Consider the following 13,191-nt stretch of genomic DNA (forward strand, 5'->3'; position numbering starts at 1 on the left):
CCTTTAGGCCACAACGACTTCTCCAAACCGAAACTGTAAATGTACTTACTCTATAAACTGCGAATGGCAAATGACCGGTAGAGACAAACGCAGAAACTCCCAGTTGGCTTTTTCCATCGTTTCGAATGTGTTGTGAGATATTTTCAGACACGGTGGAGTCTCTGTAATATATTAATTTAAATTAGTCAAGAAATACTTCGCTATATTATAATCCTTAAGCAAAGTTATAATATTTAAGTAAATTATGACGCATTGCTTAATATTATACCTATAATATCTGAAATTTCAAAACTGTAACCTTAATAGTTAGTTTTATAGTTTCTTAGGTACCTGATCCAGCTGGTATCCTGGTTACATCGATTCTTGTGTCGGCCATTTCATCTGTGTTTTCATAGATGGGCTGGTCTTTTGTGTACCAATGAGTGACATCTCTTTTCATGTTGCTGTCGATGAGAAATAGAATGGCATCGTAAGGCTTTATTCAAATATAGGTGCTAAGGTATATAAGTCTACATAACTAGCAAACGTAATCCTTATCTCACCAATATCTAGCAAAAACATAATATGATGATTGATTAAAAAGAGCGTAGCGTACAATTGGCTATTCGTTTAGTTACTTAATGTTTCATCTTAATAATCTTAGAATTCCAACGAATCACTCTACTATTCATAACTGTTTATGATAGAAATAATCAAACAGAAGATTTGGTGTAATCATAAGGTCAATCAATATATTTGTCTTACAAAGTTTTATGGCTAACTAGCGACCCGCCCTCGCTTCGCTTCGGAAACATTAAAACACACATGAAACCAAAAAAATAAATAAAAAAAAAATAAAAAAAGTAGCCTATGTTCATCAGGGACAATGTCGGCTTCTAATGGAAAAATAATTTTTCAAATCGGTCCAGTAGTTTCGGAGCCTATTCGAAACAAACAAACAAACAAATCTTTCCTCTTTATAATATTAGTATAGATATATGGCTAATGCAATATTGGAACTTAAATTCTTAAACAATATAACCGTACTTACACACAGAAAGGTTCGTATCCCTCTTGAAGACCGCAGGTCGTGAAGTATTTTAGAGTGTTCACGTCTTGTCCGTATGTCAACCTGATAGGAAAAATAATGAATTAAACTTGCGTTTAGTGTTATCTTTTAACTATTGTCCTGGTTTCACATAAATAACCCTTATTGGTCGGGTTTTGGAAACACTTGTTGTACAGTGAGATCTAAGTGTAGAACCAGAGAGATCTTCATGTTCACTAGAGACTGCCATTTGGACCAAATCGTTTTGGGATTTGCCCAGCAGTGGTGCCACCGTTACTTGTTAACTTCCGATCAGTGTGCTTAGTGCGAGATTTTTAGCGTTTTCGATAGCGTAAAAGTTACGCAAATTTGTATGCAGTTGGAACGTTTGCCTACGTTTGCCGCTAGGGGCGCTGTTCCAACTAAATACAAATTTGAGTTAACTTTCACGCTATCGAGAACGTTAAAACACTCGCACTAATCACACAGGACGCACCTAGTTTTAAGTAATTACCGGTTTTTATAGATATTACAATTTAGTCGCTCACTTGTAGCGACAAGGTTGAATTTTACCACTTTGCGTGACGGAGAGCTGAGTTGAATGTCATGATGCGTTTGGCACTGTGTCCTTTTGCTCTATTTTACCAGTAACTATATTATTAACGAAGGCCGAACTCAGTGGTGTTAATTAAAGGAGAGCTTTACTATGAGGACTTTACTTTACTGATAATGACAATGATGTGAACGAATCACAGCAACACTGAAGCTAATATAGGTACATTCAGTGTGCTTAGTGCGAATTTTTTAACGATCTCGATAGCGTAAATGTTAACTCTTATTTGTATGGAATGGGATCGTTTGCATACGTTTGCCGCTAGGGGCGCTATTCCAATTGCATGCAAATTTAAGGTAACTTTTACGCTATCGAAAACGTTAAAAAACTCGCACTAAGCACACAGAGCACTTGGCTGTTCAGCCGATAACACCGTTTGTAGAACCGTTTCGTTAATGTCTGTTCTCTTTTTTGCACCATTTTTGAGATAGCTTAGTTCAGTTCTTACCTGGCCTTCTGCCCGACCCCAAGTGTGCAAGCCGGCACGAAATTATCGCCTTGGACATCTGCGAATGTCGTCTCCCCGCCAAGGGCATCCATCAGAAGCTCTCCGTTAAGAGAGAAACCTGAGGTGACATTGAATGGATGAAATTTTAATAAAATTTATTATTCAGTTTTAAGATATTTGAATAATTTTGAATTTTTAGCAAAACGTTAACAAGAGGGTGCATTTTTATAGAATCAAGTATATTCTTATATTTTCTTTATAATATACACTATAAAGTTTCTATTAATTGGAGAAGACATAACAAATTTTAGGTTAGTTATCCGAAAAAGCTTTATTTAAATTGTAGTGTGGATCTTTGATTATATTTAATTTAAAAAATATCAATATTTATAAACAACATCAAAAGCCTTATATAAAAGCAAATTAATTGAAATGAAAAAAAAGAGAAATAATTTACGAAAAGTCATGAATTTAACTATCAGTCAGATACATAAATTTTAAGATTTGTTAACACAAAACCGTCCATTAATTCACACACAAAATTATTAGTAAAAGAAACATCAACGCCATGTATGGTTAGACAAAAATGGACCAGTGGAAATGAATGAGCAGATTTTTGTTATGAATGATAGACGTATTCTAATTATTAACAGGAAAATGTAAGATTTAAATAGCTCCTGTTGAATTTGAGTTAATATTCACAGCTTGACTGTATCTCCAAATAAAACGCACGGTGCCAAAAATGTGTAATATTGTGGTACTAAACTCAACGGATTCACCACACAGTCCGCAGGTTTTAGTTAAATGCATTGTTCACATTGCGATCAACGACACATCCTAATACTTTAAGCGTCATTCCGATAGAGGCACCCGTCACGTGCGGACGTGCTCATCGTCCACTCGATCGCCCGGTCTTTGTTCGCCCGGCTTTTGTTAGCCCGGCCATTGTTCGCGCGGCCTGTGTTTGTGGTACATCTGCCGACTAAGTGCTCTTTCTGGAAGTTTTTATTTGTTTTGTTTCCTTTTGTTGTTTCTGTGTTCGTGGTACATCTGCCGACAAAGTGGTTTCCTGCAAGTATTTATTTGTTTTGTTTCTTTTCGTAATTTCTGTTTTGTTGTGCTTTTTCTTTGTCCTGTAGTAATCGCGCCGCATTGCCACCTGTGTTCAATAGAACCGCTCAGGTCCGAGAAGTTGGGGCCTCGCCGCAAGGCGAGTGTTTTCAAGACCCGGGGCCGCCCCACCTGGGTACTCAGCGATCATGGACGCTGTATTCGCGGAATTCCTCCGACTTCGCCACCCACAGCTCGCCTCGGAGTTTTTGGCCTTCAAGGCCAATCACACTGCGAACCCTCTCGAGGACTCCGCCGCGCTCGCTGCTCCTGCGTCGCCTGTACCTGCGTGCAGAGCTTCTGCATTGAGCACCGCAGCCTCTGTCGTGCCTGCCGCTCCCGTGTCGCCTATACTGGCGAGAAAAGTTGCTGCGTCGTCCGCCGTGACCATCGTTTCAGCTGAGCGATCATCCGCGGCCTCCGTCGCGCCCTCTAAAACACCTACACTTGCTCGTAGGTCGCCTGCACCCGCCTCCTCGTGCTCCGACTCTGACTCGGACATGGAGGTCGACCTCGCCCCCGCCTCATCGACGGATGGATTCACCCTGGTACAGAAGGGTAAGAAGCGTGCCGCGGAGTCTCGAGCTCCCGCGGCCGCTAAAATTAGCAAAGCCGTGAACGCGTCGCGCCCCCGCCCTCAGACTCCCGTTGCGCCCCCAGCCCGTGCCACTCCGTCGCCGCGTCCGGTGGCACAAAATAAAACCCAGACCCCTCCCCCGGTTATCCTTCAGGAGAAGGCAGCTTGGGATCGAGTTTGCCTGGCCCTTAAGGCCAAAAATATAAATTTCACGAATGCCCGTAACCTCGCGAACGGCATTCAAATTAAGGTTCAAACACCCGACGACCATAGGGCCCTCTCTTCTTACCTCCGTAAGGAGCGTATAAGTTTCCATACGTATACGCTCCAGGAGGAGCGCGAACTCCGCGTTGTAATACGCGGAATCCCTAAAGAGTTAGATGTAGAGCTCGTAAAAGCCGACCTGTTAGAACAAGGCCTACCAGTGAATTCTGTGCACCGTATGCACACTGGTCGCGGTAGGGAGCCATATAATATGGTTCTAGTCGCTCTCCAGCCTACCCCCGAGGGTAAGAAAATCTTTAACACACAGACCGTCTGTAGGCTCTCTGGTATCGCTGTCGAAGCCCCCCATAAAAAAGGCACTCCTAGCCAGTGCCATAACTGTCAATTGTACGGGCACTCTTCCCGTAACTGTCACGCGCGCCCCCGATGTGTTAAGTGTTTGGGCGATCACGCCACGGCCCTCTGCGCTCGCGACCAAAAAACCGCGACGGAACCGCCTAGCTGCGTCCTGTGTCGAACACAGGGTCACCCCGCGAATTACCGTGGTTGCCCCCGAGCCCCTAAAATAAATCGCCGCGTCGCCCGCCAAAACCGCCTCCGAGCTTCCGGCCCAGACATCAAAGCCTCGGCACCCTCTGCGTCGCAGGCTAAGCCAGCGTTCGTTCCGGCGGCGGTGCCCAGTGTCTCGGCCTGGGCAAAACCGCTGCCGTACACGAACACGGCTACAACTCCCTCCTCCGCGATTCGTCCCGCCCCCGCGACTCGTCCCTCTCCCGCGACTTGCCCTCCGACCGCGTCCGACAATCTCGCTTTAGCGATCGACTTCTTTCAGTCGATCAACTTTGAGCGCGTTAACGCTTTGGGCGACGCCATTCGCGCTGCCTCCACTGCACAACACTTTATCGCCGTTGTGCAGGAATACGCCGACGTATACGCGTCATTAAATACGTACGTCCTCCCCTCACTCCGCCGGTAATCAATGGCATATATAAGTAGAATAAAGCCCCTATCCGTAACGATAGGATTTTTTAACGCTTACGGTCTCGCAAATCAACGTGATCAGGTTTCTGACTTTTTGCGTGACCACCAAATTGATATCTTTTTAGTGCAGGAGACCCTACTTAAGCCCGCGCGCCGTGACCCTAAAATCGCGAACTATAACATGGTCAGGAACGACAGGCTCTCTGCCCGTGGTGGTGGTACCGTCATTTACTATAGAAGAGCCCTGCATTGCGTCCCGCTCGATCCTCCCGCGCTCGCTAATATCGAAGCATCAGTGTGCCGAATCTCACTGACGGGACACGCGCCGATCGTTATCGCGTCCGTTTATCTTCCACCGGATAAGATCGTTCTAAGCAGTGATATCGAGGCGCTGCTCGGTATGGGGAGCTCTGTCATTCTGGCGGGCGACCTAAATTGTAAACACATCAGGTGGAACTCACACACCACAACCCCGAATGGCAGGCGGCTTGACGCGTTAGTCGATGATCTCGCCTTCGATATCGTCGCTCCGCTAACCCCGACTCACTACCCGCTAAATATCGCGCATCGCCCGGATATACTCGACATAGCGTTATTAAAAAACGTAACTCTGCGCTTACACTCGATCGAAGTAGTTTCAGAGTTAGATTCAGACCACCGTCCCGTCGTTATGAAGCTCGGTCGCGCTCCCGATTCCGTTCCCGTCACGAGGACTGTGGTGGATTGGCACACGCTGGGCATCAGCCTGGCTGAATCTGATCCACCATCGCTTCCGTTTAGTCCGGACTCTATCCCGTCTCCTCAGGATACCGCTGAAGCCATAGACATCGTAACGTCACACATCACCTCGACATTAGATAGGTCATCGAAGCAAGTTGTAGCGGAGGACTTCCTTCACCGCTTCAAATTGCCCGACGATATTAGGGAACTCCTTAGAGCTAAGAACGCCTCGATCCGTGCGTACGATAGGTATCCTACCGCGGAAAATCGTATTCGAATGCGTGCCCTACAACGCGACGTAAAGTCTCGCATCACCGAAGTCCGAGATGCCAGATGGTCTGATTTCTTAGAAGGACTCGCGCCCTCTCAAAGGTCTTACTACCGCTTAGCTCGTACTCTCAAATCGGATACGGTAGTAACTATGCCCCCCCTCGTAGGCCCCTCAGGCCGACTCGCGGCGTTCGATGATGACGAAAAAGCAGAGCTGCTGGCCGATACATTGCAAACCCAGTGCACGCCCAGCACTCAATCCGTGGACCCTGTTCATGTAGAATTAGTAGACAGTGAGGTAGAACGCAGAGCCTCCTTGCCACCCTCTGATGCGTTACCACCCGTCACCCCGATGGAAGTTAAAGACTTGATCAAAGACCTACGTCCTCGCAAGGCTCCCGGTTCCGACGGTATATCCAACCGCGTTATTAAACTTCTACCCGTCCAACTCATCGTGATGTTGGCATCTATTTTCAATGCCGCTATGGCGAACTGTATCTTTCCCGCGGTGTGGAAAGAAGCGGACGTTATCGGCATACATAAACCCGGTAAACCAAAAAATCATCCGACGAGCTACCGCCCGATTAGCCTCCTCATGTCTCTAGGCAAACTGTATGAGCGTCTGCTCTACAAACGCCTCAGAGACTTCGTCTCATCCAAGGGCATTCTTATCGATGAACAATTCGGATTCCGTACAAATCACTCATGCGTTCAACAGGTGCACCGCCTCACGGAGCACATTCTTGTGGGGCTTAATCGACCAAAACCGTTATACACGGGAGCTCTCTTCTTCGACGTCGCAAAAGCGTTCGACAAAGTCTGGCACAATGGTTTGATTTTCAAACTATTCAACATGGGCGTGCCGGATAGTCTCGTGCTCATCATACGGGACTTCTTGTCGAACCGCTCTTTTCGATATCGAGTCGAGGGAACCCGCTCCTCCCCACGACCTCTCACAGCTGGAGTCCCGCAAGGCTCTGTCCTCTCACCCCTCCTATTTAGCTTATTCGTCAACGATATTCCCCGGTCGCCGCCGACCCATTTAGCTTTATTCGCCGACGACACGACTGTTTACTATTCTAGTAGAAATAAGTCCCTAATCGCGAAGAAGCTTCAGAGCGCAGCCCTAGCCCTAGGACAGTGGTTCCGAAAATGGCGCATAGACATCAACCCAGCGAAAAGTACTGCGGTGCTATTTCAGAGGGGAAGCTCCACACGGATTTCCTCCCGGATTAGGAGGAGGAATCTCACACCCCCGATTACTCTCTTTAGACAACCCATACCCTGGGCCAGGAAGGTCAAGTACCTGGGCGTTACCCTGGATGCATCGATGACATTCCGCCCGCATATAAAATCAGTCCGTGACCGTGCCGCGTTTATTCTCGGTAGACTCTACCCCATGATCTGTAAGCGGAGTAAAATGTCCCTTCGGAACAAGGTGACACTTTACAAAACTTGCATAAGGCCCGTCATGACTTACGCGAGTGTGGTGTTCGCTCACGCGGCCCGCACACACATAGACACCCTCCAATCCCTACAATCCCGCTTTTGCAGGTTAGCTGTCGGGGCTCCGTGGTTCGTGAGGAACGTTGACCTACACGACGACCTGGGCCTCGAATCAATTCGGAAATACATGAAGTCAGCGTCGGAACGATACTTCGATAAGGCTATGCGTCATGATAATCGCCTTATCGTTGCCGCCGCTGACTACTCCCCGAATCCTGATCATGCAGGAGCCAGTCACCGTCGACGCCCTAGACACGTCCTTACGGATCCATCAGATCCAATAACCTTTGCATTAGATGCCTTCAGCTCTAATACTAGGGGCAGGCTTAGGGACCCCGGTAACCGTACTCGTCGAACTCGACAAAGAGGTCGACGTGCAACCTAACCCATGCATCAGCCCGCTGAGTTTCTCGCCGGATCTTCTCAGCGGGTCGCGATTCCGATCCGGTAGTAGATTCATTCGCGAAACAATTGCTCTTGAGTTGTTAGGTCTCCTTCGGAGGCGCTCGGGCAGTTGTTAGCAAATCCCACCCCTCTTGGCTGAGCCTTTGCTCGCCCACCTGTCCTGGTGAAACTGGAAAGGCCTTCGGGCCACCAGTAAACTTTCAATCATAAAAAAAAAAAAAAAAAAAAAAAAAAAAAACTTTAAGCGTGAAAAATCACACATTTTCCTAATTTGAATTTGGAATTATCTTCTTTAAAATTTAAACTTTTAATGATACCAAAACCAACCAGATTCAAATAGTATAGCCAAAGAGATTTTATTACAAGTTCATACATACTATAATGCGAGAAGACTTTTTTCCCAACCTATTATTAAAACTCATCTATTGCACAGTGGTTATTATTTAACAATAAAATTAATTGCCATTTTGAACCGTGGCCATAATAATGAGATGCCCATCGTTTTTGTATCGAGAGCCAACATTAACGAGGCTCAAATGTCGAAAGTAGAATCTCTTATACGTTCACAGATGACTTTCAAGTTGAAACATAATAATGTATTAAGTTCGTAGAACAAAAATAAGATGTGCTAAATAGTTGACTTTGCTTAATCACTTGTGGTAGAGTCTGGTATTTTGAGCTCGCACTGGTACGTGGCATTTTAGGTGGGTAAGGCATTTTGAAAATTTGACAATTTTTTTTTTTAATGCTTAGGTAGGTGGACCAGCTCACGGCCCGCCTGGTGCTCAGTGGCTACCGGAGCCCATAGACATCTACAACGTAAATGCCTCCACCTTCCTTGAGATATAAGTTCTAAGGTCTCAGTACAGTTACAACGGCTGCCCCACCATTCAAACCGAAACGCATTACTGCTTCACGGCTGAAATAAGCAGGGCAGTGGTACCTACCCGTGCGAAGACACAAGAGGTCCTACCACCAGTAGTTACTAGGTAATTCAATAAATCTGTTTAACACCAAGTTAGCCGTAGCTTTCATCTGTTCATCTGGTAATAAAATAATAGTCCGGTGACCGCGTCATGAAAAAATCATCAGCCCAAATTGCTTCCACTCAAAATTCTAATAGGAAACTGGCGACAAGCAAAACTAAAGCAAAGGATTTTACATGATTATCTTATGTTCAGCTGTTTCCCAGTAGCTACGGGTATAAAGCCTGGTCAGCTTAATCTATAATATTACTATTTCCCCCCCAAGTAGCAGAATTATATTTGCCTACTTTCCAAAAAAACTTTTACTGATTCCTAACCAGCGATAGCGAGAGCACTGTATCGTTTTTCTGGTCTGGTAGGTTAGTTCTGACCCATCAGGGTATCCTAGGACATCGTCATGGGACAGCCAGCGTCAAGGGCTTAGTGTTCTGGGAGTCCGCCATAATTCGGCCCGAATGCGCATCGGCTGGTGTTATCCAAAAACTTCACTCACAACTCCATGAAAATCGCACTACTTTAGATGCCACTATCCTAAGCCACTAATGTACAATATAATATGTAGTGTCGCTTTTGCATCTTGATTTAAAGTTACTATTCCCTTGTATTCTGCTACTATTTCAGGGCAATTTGAACTCCTACCTTATTTGAGGCCCACACGGGCGGACCTGGTATAAACTAATATTAAAAACAAGATATAACTATATTTTTTTGTGGCAAATGTAACTACACTTTAGGATTTATTTTCCGAATAATTCTATTATAATAGTACAGGGTTGCATTAATTTAGAAACTGACAAAAAACCAATTACCCGAAATCAGAGTTGTAAATGAGGCTAGAACATGTTTTAATAAAATCATTAAATTTTCAACAAAGTTCAACCAAAATGTTCACACATCTATGTATGTTTACTGGTGATCGCCCAAAAATCGTAAATTTGACCCTAATTAAGAGGCCTTCGAATTAATTTGTTCTGTTACAATGACTGTTCTCTTTAGTTTGGAAAAACCATTGCTATAAAAAAAGTATGTTGATGATACTAAAACTCCTAAACTAACCATATACAGAGGAAAAAATTATACTTAAATTGGTTTTTCTTCGCATTTTTATTTAGAAGTGAAGTTGGCGACGTCATCCAGGAGGGCTTGACAAAATTTGGTTGCTAGGTCTAGTGGATGACGACTACGGTCTTAATATCCCGAGGAGTAGATGAGAGGGACAGATGCGTTTTGCGAAGAACGCATCACCTTACCTCGAATTTACCTCGTTTGAGTCATTTCGTATCCTCCCGATCTACTAACGGTGCTTTTAGGTACCTCAAGCACCGGTCATCGTTCTCGTCGAACCTGTCGCTTGCGACGAAGGGCTCGACGACTAAATTAACCCTCAGACACAGCCCACTCAGTTTTTCACCGGGTTTTCTCAGTGGGTCGCGTTTCCGGTGGTGGTAGATTCAGCGAAGCACGGCTCTTGCTAGGGTTCGTGTTAGCAACGTCGTCAGGTTTGAGCCCCGTGAGCTCACCTACTAGTTAAGGCTACGCTGATATAGCCTCTCAACGCTCTCAGCTTAGGTAGGAAAAAAAAGAGTCCAATCCCAATCGAGGCTTGGATAATGTAATTGGAAAAAAGGTATTTTTATAAGGCGGGAATCCTGCTGTTTTCGTTTGACTTTACAAACAAAAATGGATACAATAAAACCGGTATGATTGAACTCTAATAAACATATTATAGCAATTTTTTATACATCTTCACGAGTACCATTTAAATGGATATATTTTTTTAACCTAAATATCTATTTTTAAATATCTGTAGTACATCTATAGTTTTTTATCAGTAGTATTCTTCTTATTTATATGGATGACATAGCCAATAGAATGTAAACACAATGTCCCTACATAGCTAAAGAAGACACCACTAATGGGAGCTAATGTAGTTAGCGAATTAAAGTTAGTCAATATATTATATATTAAACGGCCGTCTGGTGTAGTGGTAAGTGACATGGTCACTACACAAGAGGGTCGCGGGTTCGAATCCCGCCAAGGGAAGATATTTGTATGATAAATATAAATGTCTTTCCAGGGTTATGGGTGTATATTAAATATATGTATGTGTATAATAAAAATATTATATTTATTTCCGTTATCTGGTACTTGTAACACAAGTTCTTTACGAACTTAGCACGGGACCAGTTAACGTGGCGTGATAGTTAGTAAATATTTATATTTATTTATATTTATATTTATATTTATATCAATTGCTATCATTCTACACAAGCTACTACCACTACCAACACTTTTTAGTGCATAGTGCTGTATAGTCTTAATGATCTGCAAGGAAATTTATCTGGATCTACCGGTGCGACACCACAGGGATTTAAAACTTTGACTATATTATTTTTTAAGACATCCGTGGTGTCGACCGATAACAGTTTCTTTAAGCTTAGACGAAACACTACTATAGTATTGAGATATTCATCCCATATTTCAGAAGGTTATTATTCATTAATGGAATAAAAAAGTTACATATTTGGTGATTTTCCTTCTGTAAAGAATCCTCAACTACAATGTTAGTAGATACCCTAAAATTATGGGCACGTTTATTGTATTTCTGGGATCCGTAATTGGTGACACATTTATACCTATGTCAATTATTTTATGTAAAAGAATAATATATGAGAGTGTATCATAACATTGTCGATTAGTCTTAAAAAATATTCGCGTCTGAGATATTATATTGAAATTATTAGTATTTATTATGCTCAAGTCTTTCCTAAATGACAAAATCGCATCGAAAAATTTCTATAGATCCAATGGGTTCACTAGCTTAGCTATTGATGAAAAAGGCATCGGGACCAAACAAAGAAATTAATTTACTTGAATGAGCTAAATAATTGGTGTAATGTTTTTGTGCACAAGCAAGACGTTTCAGCCATTAGGAAGCGTAATTTTCAAATGTCAAACCATTAATTTTTTTTTGTTTACTTATCGTCTTATCGATGAGATCAAGGAACACGCCAACCACATCACCGACTGCCCATTGCTTGCCGAAGGCTTCTGTGCTACTGGAGTATACCTTTTCCTCCTTCAAAATTAAACAATAATCTGACTTCACTATGTACTTTTCTAAGTTATATTGTTTCCTATTCTCTATCGGAAATTTTGGAATTTTGCTAATTCCGTTTTTCAAGTATAATACCGATTAAATAAATAAAACTTTATGCTCAACCTTTAATGGTAAATTTAAATTGCTGTTGTAGTAATTCTTATAACATAGGACCACGTATTTGGTAAATATATAATTGAAAAGCAATATTCGTTTGAATGTTTCTTTGTTTGTTTGTCCTCAATGCGTTCCAGACCAATGATCAGATTATTATTAACTTTGGTACGGTCATTGTTTGCATTTTTAGGAAGGTTTCTATCATAGTACAATTACTGTGAGATAAGTGGCGTGTGAGTAATTTTAAGACCCGATTTTCAAACAAATATTAGCAGTTACAGTCTAGTGTAGCCGGGACTATTTAAATATAATTATCAATTTCACAGTGATTTTTCCGGTGTTCGCGTCAAAATTCTGCTCAATTTCATAATATTTTTCATGGTTGCAAATTATTTCTAGTAATAGTATGATTTGTTATTTGTTTTAGGTTGTTTATTAATTAATTACAGAATATTGGTATTGCAGACACAACACAGTAGGTACGTTTTAGAATTTATTTTGATCGTAATATTATACAAGAAGGAATCATGCCTACAGCCGGTGGTACTGCTTTGATAAGATCATCATAAATCAATTTCCTTCACTCTAATATTTCTATTGGAACTTCTGTTTTTGAAAACGAATAGATAAGTGATGAATTTGCTTTTAACTTTTCCAAAGCCAAATCAAATTAGACTTGTCGTAGGTGAGTTTACATTTACCATTTCGTTTTTTTTCTTTTTAAGTATATTAAGCAACTTAATAAGGAAGTTGATTATTTATGTTGATTTATATCAGAGCAGCACTGCGGCACTGTCACATTAAGCCATCGACTCACTAATTGTTTGGTCGACGACGTCTAGGAAGCAGCCCACAATATCCCCGACTTTGAGCTGTATACCGAATGCGTCGCTCGTTCCGCCATGTAATTTTAAGCACTAGGATATTCACGAAACTTTAATCACCAACTAATTAGAATGGGAAATGTATCTTGAAGAAATCCTTTATCTAAACGGAGATTCGGGTTCGTCTATATAAAGTCTAAGATAGATTCGAATTTCTAATTAGGCTCTGCGACTGATTTGTTGTGCCGCAGAATAGCAAGTATTTTTATCCTTAATTAGCAA

General features: G+C 42.6%; 1 protein-coding gene across 13 annotated transcripts in view; it reads right to left on the bottom strand.

The window, feature by feature from the left end:
• LOC101739070 (ryanodine receptor) overlaps positions 1-13,191 on the bottom strand; it is a 172,547-nt gene that overhangs the window by 94,061 nt on the left and 65,295 nt on the right. For 10 of the 13 annotated variants that reach the window (XM_012689312.4, XM_012689311.4, XM_062675641.1 and 7 more), the window contains exons 27-31: positions 11,848-11,947; positions 2,089-2,206; positions 1,031-1,111; positions 331-443; positions 50-161 (exon numbers count right to left, since the gene is read on the bottom strand). In XM_012689312.4, coding sequence (XP_012544766.2) covers positions 50-161; positions 331-443; positions 1,031-1,111; positions 2,089-2,206; positions 11,848-11,947 — 524 coding nt within the window. Of the gene's footprint in view, positions 1-49; positions 162-330; positions 444-1,030; positions 1,112-2,088; positions 2,207-11,847; positions 11,948-12,902; positions 13,003-13,191 lie in introns of all 13 variants that reach the window. The other 3 variants (XM_062675639.1, XM_062675642.1, XM_062675643.1) reach the window with 1 other exon arrangement.

Source organism: Bombyx mori, chromosome 24 (assembly GCF_030269925.1).
Source record: "Bombyx mori chromosome 24, ASM3026992v2".
Lineage (NCBI taxonomy): Eukaryota > Metazoa > Arthropoda > Insecta > Lepidoptera > Bombycidae > Bombyx > Bombyx mori.